This window comes from Budorcas taxicolor, chromosome 4 (assembly GCF_023091745.1).
Source record: "Budorcas taxicolor isolate Tak-1 chromosome 4, Takin1.1, whole genome shotgun sequence".
Classification (NCBI taxonomy): domain Eukaryota; kingdom Metazoa; phylum Chordata; class Mammalia; order Artiodactyla; family Bovidae; genus Budorcas; species Budorcas taxicolor.
In genome coordinates, this window is record NC_068913.1 from 40,527,534 (window position 1) to 40,540,951 (window position 13,418).

General features: G+C 38.5%; 1 protein-coding gene across 1 annotated transcript in view; it reads left to right on the plus strand.

Moving 5' to 3' along the window:
* The window catches only part of CACNA2D1 (calcium voltage-gated channel auxiliary subunit alpha2delta 1), a 532,663-nt gene that overhangs the window by 409,224 nt on the left and 110,021 nt on the right, over positions 1–13,418 (plus strand). Inside the window, exon 10 of the mRNA XM_052638827.1 lies at positions 3,056–3,155. Coding sequence (XP_052494787.1) covers positions 3,056–3,155 — 100 coding nt within the window. The remainder of the gene's footprint in view (positions 1–3,055; positions 3,156–13,418) is intronic.

The window sequence follows — 13,418 nt, forward strand, 5'->3', positions numbered from 1 at the left end:
GTGCAAAAAGAATTTGCTTGCAGTGCAGGAGACTTGAGTTCAATCCCTGCGTCAGGAAGACCCCCTGGAGAAGGGAATGGCAACCCACTCCAATATTCTTGCCTGGAGAATTCCATGGACAGAGTATCCTGGCAGGTACAGTCCATGGAGTTAGAGAGATTTGGACATGACTGAGCAACTAACACTTTCACTTTCATCTGTTCTTTGCCACTGGAGGTAACAAAATTTCATGTTTTATAGGCAACTAAATTCATTTCACAGGATATTGTCAGCATTTGAAAATTTTTCCATTATAACCTGAAGTAAACAAGTTTAAAATCTTATAATCTTGCCTGAGAAAGAGACGATAAATGAAGTCAACAAATATAACTTAAATTTAAATTTCATTTCATTTGTTCAAATGAGTTTAAACTTCATCTTTTTAAATTAAATTATTGTAGATTTTGTACATTTGCTAATCCTTGATAGTCTTCTGGAAATATAAATCTAAATGGGAATGCAATATGTTGTAATCCTATCGGATATATGCTAATGTCCAGGCATAATTTCTTATATTAAAATATTTAGAATGCATAAAGTCTACTGAAGTTAAAAATAAATGTGCATGAGGTTGTAATTTCAAAAAATTATTTCAACTTAACTAAACTGAGAGTATCTTATATACAATGTGATGATATAGAGACAAAGATTATTAAGACACGGTTCCTCCTCTCAAAGATGATTCAAATGTATTAGTGAAATGAAACCATATTCACAAATAACTTAAAACAATTATAGAAAGTGCGAGATATAAAGTATGACACAGCACTGAAGGAATACATAGGTGAGAGAGCACATTTCAATTTGAAGTGTCAGGAAAGATTTCATTAAGGAGATAAAATTAGAATAGAATCCTTATAGCTAAGATTTAACAAGGCAGGCATGGAAGGGAGAGAAAAGAGAGTGGAGTTCCAGGTGGGAGAATTGATAGAAGCAAAGGGGCATTGTTGAGAACATATAGAGGGACTGTATAGAAGGTGGAGGTAGGAGAGAGAGAAGACAATGAAACTTTCTGAATGCAGGCTTTTAAGATTCTTGGATGTTTTGTAGGTAACTGTTTTGTAGGTAGGGCTTCCCTGGTGGCTCAGTGGTAAAGGATCTGCCTGCTCTCAGGAGACACAGGTTCACTTCCTGGGTCGGGAAGAATTCCCTGGAGAAGGAAATAGCAACCCACTCCAGTATTCTTGCCTGGGAAATCCCATGTACAGAGATCCTACGGGCTACAGTCCATAGGGTTGGAGAGTTGCCAGATATGACTTAGTGATTAAACAGCAACATTTTATAGGTAACAGAGGTGGATGAAGATATGCTGCCAGAACTTTCACCTGTTAGCACGGGGCGGGCAATGGCACCCCACTCCAGTACTCTTGCCTGGAAAATCCCATGGACGGAGGAGCCTGGTGGGCTGCAGTCCATGGGGTCGCTAAGAGTCAGACACGACTGAGCGACTTCACTTTCACTTTTTACTTTCATGCACTGGAGAAGGCAATGGCACCCCACTCCAGTACTCTTGCCTAGAGAATCCCAGGCACGGGGGAGCCTGGTGGGCTGCCGTCTATGGGGTCGCACAGAGTTGGACACGACTGAAGTGACTTAGCAGCAGCAGCACAGGGCAGAGAAGGAACTAAGAGATGAATGGTTGTTACTCTGGCTCTGGATCTTGAGGTGGTAAACACATAAGCTAGAATGGAAAGAGGATGGAGAGAATACTGTAAAGTACAATGAATAGCAGAGGTTGTCTGAATGGGAAGCAAAGTTGAGAGGGAGAATGAAATTGAATGACTGAGATCTAATGTGGTTGATATCAAGGGCATATGTAGGAAAGAAAAATAAGTTTTGGGACTAATGTGTCATTTTGGACATTGAACCCATAGTCATTTAACAGCTAGAAAAATAAAACGGCAAAAGTTAGGAGCTACAAAAGTGAATACAAAAGATACAAAAGTGAAAGTTAATTGCCCAGTGGCTAGAGAAGATTGAAGGCAAAAGGAGAAGCGGGCAGCAGACGATGAGATGGTTAGATAGCATCACCAATTCAATTGACATGGATCTGAGGAAACTCCAGGAAGATAGTGAAAGATAGGGAAGCCTGGCATGCTGTATTCCATGGGGTCGCAAAGAGTTGGACATGACTTAGTAAATGAAAAACAGCAACAAATTGCCTGGAGATGCACCACACAAATAGGTGAGGTCATCCAGGATCATCAAATATATAAAGACAAGATAAATGATGACTAAATCCCTGAGAATATCTACTTTAGGAATAAAACAAGGCATTGTCTTTACAAATCTATTATCAAATTCTTATGCTGCTATATAATAATTGTTTAATCAAGTCAAATAGTGGGCTCTTAGAGCAATGACTGCATTATATTAACCTCTGTAGCCCTCACTTCTAAATTGGCTAATAGAGCTGATATTCAGTATATATTTCTCAAAAAAGTGAATATTCAATGAGTATCTGTAGTTTCTTAAAATTATCACTTGAAATGTAATTTTCATCCTTGTAATTAGAAATAAATACATTCTGATGCTTGTAGCAAAGAAAGACCAAATTTCTTGTAATTTATTTCTGCTGCTGCTGCTAAGTCACTTCAGTTGTGTCTGACTCTGTGCGACCCCATAGACAGTAGCCTACCAGGCTTCGCTGTCCCTGGGATTCTCCAGGCAAGAACACTGGAGTGGGTTGCCATTTCCTTCTCCAGTGCATGAAAGTGAAAGGGAAGTTGCTCAGTCGTGTCTGACTCTTAGCGACCCCATGGACTGCAGCCAACCAGGCTCCTCCGCCCATGGGATTTCCCAGGCAAGAGTACTGGAGTGGGATGCCATTGCCTTCTCTGAATTTATTTCTACTTGCTATCCAAAATAGGACTTTTTCTAGTACTGATATTTTAAAGACAAAATTATGTTAATATTATATAGTGTCAGTGCATAAGTTGCATTTCCTTAGGGTGTCTCATGTTGACTAAATGCATAATCATTAACATGTGTGGATCCGTTTTTTGTTTTAAAATAGGAGCGGGAGTGTTAGTGGATTGACACTTAAACTGATCCGAACATCTGTCTCCGAAATGTTGGAAACCCTCTCAGATGACGATTTTGTGAATGTAGCTTCAGTAAGTATATGATGATTGCATTTTTGTTGAGTTAAATCTAGAATTTTTATCTCTCTCTGATTTTAAGTGTCTGATTGTGTTTTGTCATATATAGGCTGAGATATTTCTGGTCCTATTACAAGACTGTCTTACTAAGCTGTTCTCTCTTGTTACTCATTCTCCTATACTTTCACACCAAGGTCCTTTCTCAGTGTTTGTACCCATGAGACAAATGATTAAAGCAATGAATATGAAGGGAAAACATTATATATATATATATTCTCCTTAACTCAGAGGAGCTTAAAAAGCTGACATGCACCCCTGTACTCATTGATGGCATTTTAACTCCCAATAAATATTGACTTTGCAGTATAATTGTATGACTCTTTTCTGTTCATTATAATTCTCAACTTTCACACTGGACATATGTCCATAATGTAGAATATTTTTAAAGTTTATTTTTAATTATTATTAACATGAGAACTAATAGATATTTGAATGTGCTTTCTTAAAAGTCTTATTTCCAGGAACCATTTTAGACCTTCCTCTCATAAGTAGAGAGCTTTGAATTCTGAAGCAAATAAAGCAGGACAGATGAATGTTACTGTATCTCATTTTAATTCATAGTATTTTGGCAGAAAATTTCATGACTGTGCACTGGTTGATTTAATTTCATGTTTGAAGTGGTTGTATTCATAGAGGTGAAAGTAAAAGAAGAAGTAAGTGTGGTGAGGTCATTTTGTATTGAACAGAAGAGAATGGCTCTGCCTCTGAAACCACGTGGGAGGAAGTTAAAGCAGGTGGTTTACAGTCAGTTTACTCCCTTCACTGGAAGGGCACCCACTGGAAGAAAAACGTAGTCAGAGGAACGGAGTTAATCTCGTCAACCAGAGCCTCAAGTAGCTAGATAAATTGTTTACTAAGGGGAAGACAAATTACTTTGAAAGTGCTTTTAGCGGAATATCCCTAGCTAAGGGTAACATAGGGCTTCCCTTGTGACTCAGCTGGTAAAGAATTTGCCTGCAACGTGGGAGACCTGAGTTCAGTCGCTAGGTTGGGAAGATCCCCTGGAGAAGGGAAAGGCTACCTATGCAGTATTCTGGCCTGGGCAATTCCATGGACTGTATAGTCCATGGGGCTGCAAAGAGTCAGATGCAACTGAGAGACTTTCACACACAAGGGTAGCATAAATAGAACTCAAGATCAGTGTGGCAAGATGGCTTTAAAAATACCTAGTAGATAGTATAACACTCTGGGTAATAAACTGGAAATATTTCATGATTTAAATACTCCCACTATACAAGGAACCCTGCAAACCTCTTTTGAGACTTATTTCATCTGGCCCCAGAAGAGTGTCTTCAATACAGTAAAAGAGGATCTGGTCTATTAGTTTTCTAAGGCTACTTAACCAGAATGACACAGACTGGGTGGCTTAAACTGAAGAAGTTTTTCTCTCACAGTTCTAGAGAGTGGAAGTCCAAGGCTGTGGTGCCAGCAGGGTCAGTTTCTCCTGAGGCCACTTTCTTGGCTTGCAAGCTGCTGCCCTCTTGCTGCCAACTTCCTTTGGTCATCCCTCTGTGCAGACTGATTTCTTCTTATAAGGACACCAATGATATTGGTGTCAGATGCTCTTACCCTGATGGTCTCATTTTTTTTTCCATGTGTCCCCTCCCTCTTTTTTAAAAATTTATCTGTTCTTTAACTGAAGGATGATTGCTTTACAGAATTTTGTTGTTTTTTGTCACCTCATTTAAAAAAAATTACCTATGTTTACTATTACATTTGGAGATAGTAGGGATTAGGACTTCAGCACAGGAATTTGAGAGGGAGACAGTTCAGCTCATAACACCTAGGAACTGCCCTCCATGCCCAGTTCTTTCTATGTTTTATCTGAGCTTTTAGAAGTCCTTTAGCTTATCCAAGAAAGTATTATTCATTCAGTCATGTCCAACTCTTTAAGACCCCATGGACTGTAGCCTGCTAGGGTCCTCTGTCCATAGACTTCTCCAGGCAAGAATGCTGGAATCACTATTCCCTTCTCCAGAGGACCTTCCCAACCTAGGAATCGAAACCAGGTTTCCTGCATTGTAGGCAGATTCTTTACCTTCTGAGTGACCAGGGAAACCCTAGCTTGTTTATATCCTTGATATTATTAGTAAAGTTTGATACTGCATAAGAGCTCTGATTAATGTTAGTCTGATTTTACAACCTGACTCTGTGTGTTAGCTCATAACATATTCAACAAAATGTGTACAAGTAAAATGTAATGGTCAGTCTCTGAAATAAATTGATTAGAGAAGGTAATCAATTAGTTTAATTTATACGTAAACATATTTATTATAACTGCATTGGAAAGGTTGTTAACAAAATGTTATGTTGGCATAGCAAAAGAGGAAATTGTAAAAACATTAAATTCAGTACAGATTTGGCATATCAAATGAAATTTATATAAAACCAGCTGACATTAAACATGATTAATGTCTCACTATGGCTTATTCCTGACTCTTACTCATGGATTCCAGTGTAAATGGATTTATTTGTGACATGATCCCAAGAAACACAACCAATTAAAGGAAGTGAGACAAGGAAAGGAAGGAAACCAATTAAAGAAATTAAAAGGAACTCAATCCTGCTGAGGAACTCTAGAAGCTGTGTAGTATATGAACTGTTATTCTGCCTCAAGGTCATGTGAACTGGGGTGTGTGAAGTGTGGGTCATGTGACGTGTGTACCGGCATTCCATATGGGTGGAGATAATAGACTCCGGTCATAGAGGGAGAACTGAAACAGAGAGTTGCAGGTGAAGGTAGCTAGAAACCTGTCCAGAATCCACTGTATCCAGTTAATAGTCCTTAAAGATGGCATCTAACATGTCATTCAAGACCAGTGTTTCCTCATTGATTTCTTTTATGTGGATGGTCTAGCCATTAATGAAAGCAGGGTCTTAAAGTCCCCCACTATTACTGTATTACAGTCATCTTTCCTTTTGTGTCTGCTGATATTTGCTCTATGTGTTTAGGTGTTCCTATATCGTGTGCATAGTTATTTACAAGGGCTATATTCTCTTGTTGAATTGATCCTTTTACCGTTTAAAAGTTCCTAACAAGTTAACCGTTGTCTTTTTATGAGTGGATACAGTCTTGTGCCAGGACATCAGTGGACTTCATGCCATCGTACAAAGTATAAACTGCATCTTGATAGACAGCATTTTAATTCCAAGACTGAAATCTCCAAGTTGGAGCTTTCACATACAAGAGACTATCCCAATGTTTTTTTTTTGTTTGAGACTGGCAGTTCCCAAGTGATGCATTATATCATAGACCCAGTGGATTCTGTGGTCATTTGTTTATTGTTGGACCTCCTTTACCATAAAATAGATTGCTTTATTTGAGGCGAGGTTATGCAACATTCTATAATGATAACCCTTCATGATAAATCACACAGTACAGAGGATTATCTTAATGGATGAGGAAATGTAAACAGGAAGAGGGACACTTAACTGAAATATGTATCAACAACAAGTAAAGCAAAATTGACCTTACCCCATTCCAGAATTATAAATAAAGACTGGTTATAACCTGTTTGATATCAAGTTGTTAAATGTCTTTTTGAAGAGTGATACTGTATTGAATTCTCACCATTGGATAATTTCCAGTGGGCTGGCCATTCACCACTGGCAATAGGTATACATGCTAGGTGAGAAAGAGCCTATATTTTTAGGTCCACATAAATTCCCTCTCTCTCTGCTACCTGGTTATGGAATTTATTTGCAGTTCGTACATACAAGGGCTGGATGACTTCCCGCAGACAAATCCTCCTACCCACCCCATTATTTAGTACCTCCTCTGTAATGAATGTTGTCCAGCAGTGATTGATTTCAAACAGACGTCTGCACATTTGATGCCTGCTCCCATAGATTCATCCTTATGCTTCTTCTCCAGAACTCTTTGTCTGGGGAAGGGCTTCCAGTCTTGATTCTTCAAGGGCATTGGCCAACCAGCCAAGCCATTGGACACTGTGCAAGAGTCCACGTGTTTTTTAATCTGTCTGCTTACTCCTCCTTCACACCAAGTTAATGCCCAGGTGGTTTTTGCCTCAAAATCCATCAACATCCATTCCCTGGCATGTTCTCCCACTATCTGCTGATTCATATTAAGCAAATATTGGGTCTCTTTTGCTGCGTATTTTCTTCTGTTAACCTGGAACAGAGACTATTTTTCCAGGTAAGCCATGTTGAGACCTGGTCTGTTTGTTGCCTAGAACCGTGAGGAAGATGAGCTCAGATATTGAGGACAGCAGGCTTCATCATGTATGGTCTCTAACATGGAAAAACTACTACGCTCTAAGGGGAAGAGGTTACTTCTGCCTATTCAGAGGGTATAGGGGAACCTGGAAGTTCAGTGTTCTCAGTCCTATTCATTGGATGTCCCCATTCTCCTTTGAAATATTTCATGAGGTGGGATTCAAGTACAAATGGCTTGTATGGAAAGTAATTCTGGGAAAGATTTAGACAAATGTAAGAAGTAAAACCAAAAAAGAAGAGAACTAGCACAGAATGGACTACCAAATAAGTTACCACTCAGAGTGAATAGAGCTGCTCCTTGGAAATTCTGAGAACCAATGTAGATTGCATGAATTGAAATTATTCTTTTTTTCCAAGTGGACGATATGTTAGAGCATTTGAAGTTAATGATGGCTCCCAAGGAATGTTAATTTCCTAGTGTTCCCACGCCACCTTGGGCACAAGCGGAAGGCTCCCAGAAACCTTGTGCAGTCAAATTTCGGATGACATGTGTGGAAATATGGGTGGGGCACCAGTAGCATCTATTTAAGTTGAAACTGAACAATACTTTTAAAAGTATGTTTTAAAAGACTTCCTGACTAAACAATAGAGATGAATTTGAATGAATTTTATGCTTTCAACATTTAGCCAGCAACTAATGATTCTTTCCTAACTAAAATAAAGAACTTAGATGGAATTGTGATTGACCTTTGCTTTTCCTGAAAATATAGTTGTCAAATGTGTGTTTCTTTAAAGAGAGTTGTTAGCTAAGTTCTTTTGAAACAAAATTGCAAGATGTTTCTTTGTGATCTCTGTGAATCAGGTTAATACAGACTTTACTGATGCATTGATAGCTCTCTGACAGCTCACAGTAAATCCTTGCTGGGGCATGCTCACATGATGTAGCTTGAATATGTGACTGAAAGCATGTAAGTAAAGTAAATATGTTGCTTTTAAAAAGAACTCTGCATGCATTTGATATGGAAGTAATGTATCTCAATATCTCAGGTTAAAATTATGGAAATATCTCAGTTACATATTCAAAAATAGGGAGAAGAGTGATATTAAAAGATGTACAATTCGTGCAAGTTCTAAGGTAAATATTGCAAAAAATATTTGAAAGATGAAGTCATAGTGATTTCACACTCTGCTCCTAGAGAAATTTATTAGTGGTCTTAGTTCCTAGTATAATGGCTTGTTTGGTTGAGATTCATTAGTATAATTTCTTTATTTTAGTCATTTATGGCTGTTATTTACCTTAAGGAGATACTTTTGTCAACTATACTCTGATTTTTTATTAATTATATATTTTTGTTTGCTTTTGTTATCTGAGAAAAATGATTAGTACATTTTCAGAATTGAAAAGTCACTAAATGATAATAACTTATATTATTCCAGACATAAATTTGTTCTTCAGAAAATAAATACAAACAAGATCTAAAGTAGATATTTATCACTGTTTACCTAGTTTATGTATTAATCATTAATTTCATCATATCATAGTGAATTATTAGAGTTAATTTTTCTTAACACTGCTCATGATGTGCAGGGAGTGGTCTATGTGTTTTTAATAGTTACTCATTTGTTCTCTACAACAACCTTGTAAGGGAGATAATATTACCGACATAAACTTTATAAAGGAAAGGAAAGTGAAGTCGCTCAGTCGTGTCCGACTCTTTGCGACCCCTGGACTGTAACCTATCAGGCTCCTCTGTCCATGGGATTTTCCAGGCAATAGTACTGGAGTGGATTGCCATTTCCTTCTCCAGCGGATCTTCCCTACCCAGGGATCAAACCCAGGTCTCCCGCATTGTAGACAGATGCTTTACTGTCTGAGCCACCAGGGAAGTCCTTTATAAACTTTATAAAGAAATAGAAAATGTAGTTTGCTATTTCCAGTGTATTCTCTTGGCAAAACTCTGTTGGCCTTTGCCCTGCTTCATTTTGTACTCCAAGGCCAAATTTGCCTGTTACTCCAGGTATCTCTTGACTTCCTATTTTTGCATTCCAGTCCCCTATAATGAAAAAAGTATCCTTTTTGGGTGTTAGTTCTAGAAGGTCTTGTAGGTCTTCATGGAACCATTCAGCTTCTTCAGCATTACTGGTTGGGACATAGACTTGGATTACTGCGATATTGAATGGTTTGCCTTGGAAATGAAGAGAGATCATTCTGTCAGGGGAATTTGTAATTTCCTTGGTTCTGTCTTGTCGCAACAAAACTTTGAAGCAATGGACAGACGAGTGTTACAGCCCTCAGATGGACCAGTGTTACAGCTCTGTGTTACAACTCCGTTTTATATAGAAAGTAAAGGAAAATACATCCTCGAGGCATGAGGGCATGCTAACCCAAAAGATGCAAGGAGAAGACAGTCCCCTGGCTCAATTTTGGCTCCTCTTTTTATATGTTTTTTTTTTCTTTTCCCCCGAACCTGCCCTATGTAAATTGGGCTAGCCAGGAGGGCTGTTTGTTTTACCTGAGGTCCTCACTCTGGTCCTCAGACCTTACTTTGTACTATTTTTTGTGGGCTTTTCCCTTCTTTGTCTTTTAGCCACCACCATTTTGGACTCCTTTTTCCTATTCTAATGACCTAACAATTCTGTCTTTTTGAGATTGCATCCAAGTACTGCAATTCAGACTCTTGTTGACTATGAGGGCTACTCCATTTCTTCTAAGGGATTCTTGCCCACAGTAGTAGATAAAATGGTCATATGAGTTAAATTCACCCATTCCAGCCCATTTTAGTTCACTGATACCTAAAATGTTGATGTTCACTCTTGCCATCTCCTGTTTGACCCCTTCCAATTTACCTTGATTCATAGACCTAACATTCCAGGTTCCTATCCAATATTGTTCTTTACAGCATTGGACTTTACTTGCATCACCAGTCACATCCACAACTGGGCGTTGTTTTTGCTTTGGCTCCATCTCCTCATTCTTTCTGGAGTTATTTTTCCACTGTTCTCCACGTGCATGTTGGGCACCTACCGGGCTGGGGAGTTCATCTTTCAGTGTCATATCTTTTTGCCTTTTGATACTGTTCATGGGGGTTCTCAAGGCAAGGATACTGAAGTGGTGTGCGATTCCCTTCTCCAGTGGACCACATTTTGTCAGAACTCTCCACCATGACCTATCTGTCTTGGGTGGCCCTGCATGGCCTGGCTCATAGTTTCATTGGGTTAGACAAGGCTGTGGTCCATGTGATCAGACTGTTTAATTTTCTGTGATTGTGGTTTTCATTCTGTCTGCCCTCTGAGGAATAAGGGTAAGAGGCTTTGGAAGCTTCCTGATGGGAGATACTGACTGAAGGGGAAACTGGGTCTTGTTCTGATGGGCAGCACCATGCTTGCTAAATCTTTAATCCAGTTCTCTGTTGATGGGTGGGGCTGTGTTCCCTCCCTGTTGTTTGACCTGAGGCCAAACTATGGTGGAGGTAATGAAAGTAATGGCTACCTCCTTCAAAAGGTCCATGCACAGACTCACTGCCCCCGACCCTGCAGCAGGCCACTGCCAACCCACACCGCTGCTGAGACCCCTGGATACTCATAGGCCAGTCTGGGTCAGCCTCTTGTTGGGTCACTGCTCCTTTCTTCTGTGTTCTGGTACACAGAGTTTTGTTTGTGCCCTCCAAGAGTCTGTTTCCCCAGTCCTGTGTAAATTCTGGTGGCTCTATGGTGGGGAGTGGCAACCTCCTCCAAGAGGGCTTATGCCACACCAGGTCTGCTACACCCAGAGCCCCAGCCCCTGTGGCAGGCCACTGCTGACCCTTACCTCTGCAGGAGACACTCAAAACACTCAAAAGCAAGTCTGGCTCAGTCTCTATGGGGTCTCCTGGTGCTCATAAGGTTTTATTTGTAGTAGCTTTTCTAAGGGAGAAGCCAGGATTAGAGCATATCCATCTTGATTTATTAGTGTAGGTTTATCCACAAAGTTATGTGACTGGCTCCTGAAGGAAATTGTAAAATAAGTTTACTAATTTTAGTGCATATCTGATGTATTTAAGTAAAATTCCAAACTATTAGAATTCTTAGAAATTCAAAAGTAAAGTATGATTAGGTTATGAAAATGAGAAGAAATGCTTCTTTTAAGTCTAAATTTATTATTAACTTTTGAAGAGGAAAATTATGCTTTGATAGAGGAATTCTTTTAAGAAATCTGCTTTAGTTTACTTGAAAAAGCATATATGAATTGGATTATTATAATTACAAATAAATACTTAGACATTGTATCTGGATTATACATTTTGCTTAGGTATCTTTTTATAAATGTATTTACTTCCTTTATCATATGTCCTCTTGTTTCAGTCAAACTACGTAGATTGTTATTTGCATTTGTATAATATTTAATGTCAAAATTATCAACCTCATAATTTAAAAGAAATTCTTCAGTTTTATTAGTTAGGTGAAAATAAAATACCTGAAAGCAATACATATAAAGAGATTTAATTCTTATGCAACATTTGGGTCAAAGGAAAATAAAATCCAATTTCTGTCTTTAACAGATAGGCCTTTCTCATTAAATAGAAATGTAGCAATCTAATGATGTAGAGATTCAACAGGAAATAAAACCTACTAACACAGTTATAATCTCCTGGACTGTGTGTGTGTGTAGGCACACAGATGTGCCTGTATATGTTTTTCTTTCTGAAACTATCTGAAAGTCTAAGAAAGAGATATTACAACTTTTAGCTTTAGTAACTTCAGGGAGGCATAATAATAAGGCACTGAGGAAACATGGTAGTGATTCTGTAACTTCGACAATAATCTTCCCACAAAGCCTGCATGCATTTCTCTTCATCCTCATACCTAAGATCATGCCTGGCATCCAGAGTTAAGATGCAATCTGTATGAACGCTTTCCCAGCGTTGCCTAGAACCACCAGACAGAAAAATCAAGCAGCTTCTCACCTTCAGGCTTATATATCTAAGTTTCTTTTCTTTGAGACCGGTAATTTTTGTGCTTCAATCACGCGTAGGATGTCAAAACAAATATTGCATCATTTCCTAGTGTTTCTGTAATCTCCAGGGCTGTTCTTTGTTACAGAAAGGAAGCCTGCTGTTAGGCAAAGCTTTAATGCACGCATAATGTAGCTGTTTTCCCACTAATCCAGTTATATGCTTTGATAGAAGTAAGTGGTAGATGATAAGAGCAGCAATTCAATCACAGCATGTTCTGATTTACAGGCAAAATTTCAAATGTTGACACAAAGAGGGGAATTTGTTTATGAAAGTGAGCAAGTTTGACATTTTAGGAGTAAAATACTGCAAGCCAGTGAAGGATGAAAAGAAGATGTAAGCTGATGGTGGGCAATATGTAAAAATTAACAACTGAAGAAGATGGTTTTGTGTTTCAAAAAAAAAAAAAAAACCACATATCTTTTTATTTAAGAACTAGATTGAAATGTTATTTATGATATAGTAAATCTGTGAGTCAGTTTTCTTGTAGGAAGCTTTTCTAATTTATGGTCATTATAAAACGCTATCTAAATGTTAATTTATGATTTAGTAAATCTTTGAGTCAGTTTTCTTATAGAAAGCCCTCCTAATTTATGGTCATTATAAAATGCTATCTTTGATTACTCATCAAAAGAATAATTAAAATATAGTTCCTTATATTTGCTATTAGTTTTACAAGATAGCCTTTTAAAAATAAATAAGTAAACTCTACTCTGCCCAGTTGTAGTCATGAAGCAGTAGGTCTAGAGGTGACAGTCTGTAGACGCCAGGGCAAAATAAGATGTGCGACCCCAGTGCCTTAAGGAGGCTGGGAAGGGATGATCATGATGAAAGGATCTGATAGTAGTAGTCAGGCTCACCTCTGGTTAAGTGTCCTCTGTCCTAACCTTCTCAAAATCCTGCCTCTTAGATGGACTCAAAAAATTGCATAGAGGTAATACAGTTGGCTTCCCTGGTATCTCAGCTGGTAAAGAATCTGTCAACAATGCAGGAGACCCAGCTTTGATCCTTGGGCTCAGAAGATCCCCTGGAGAAAGAATAGCAATGCACT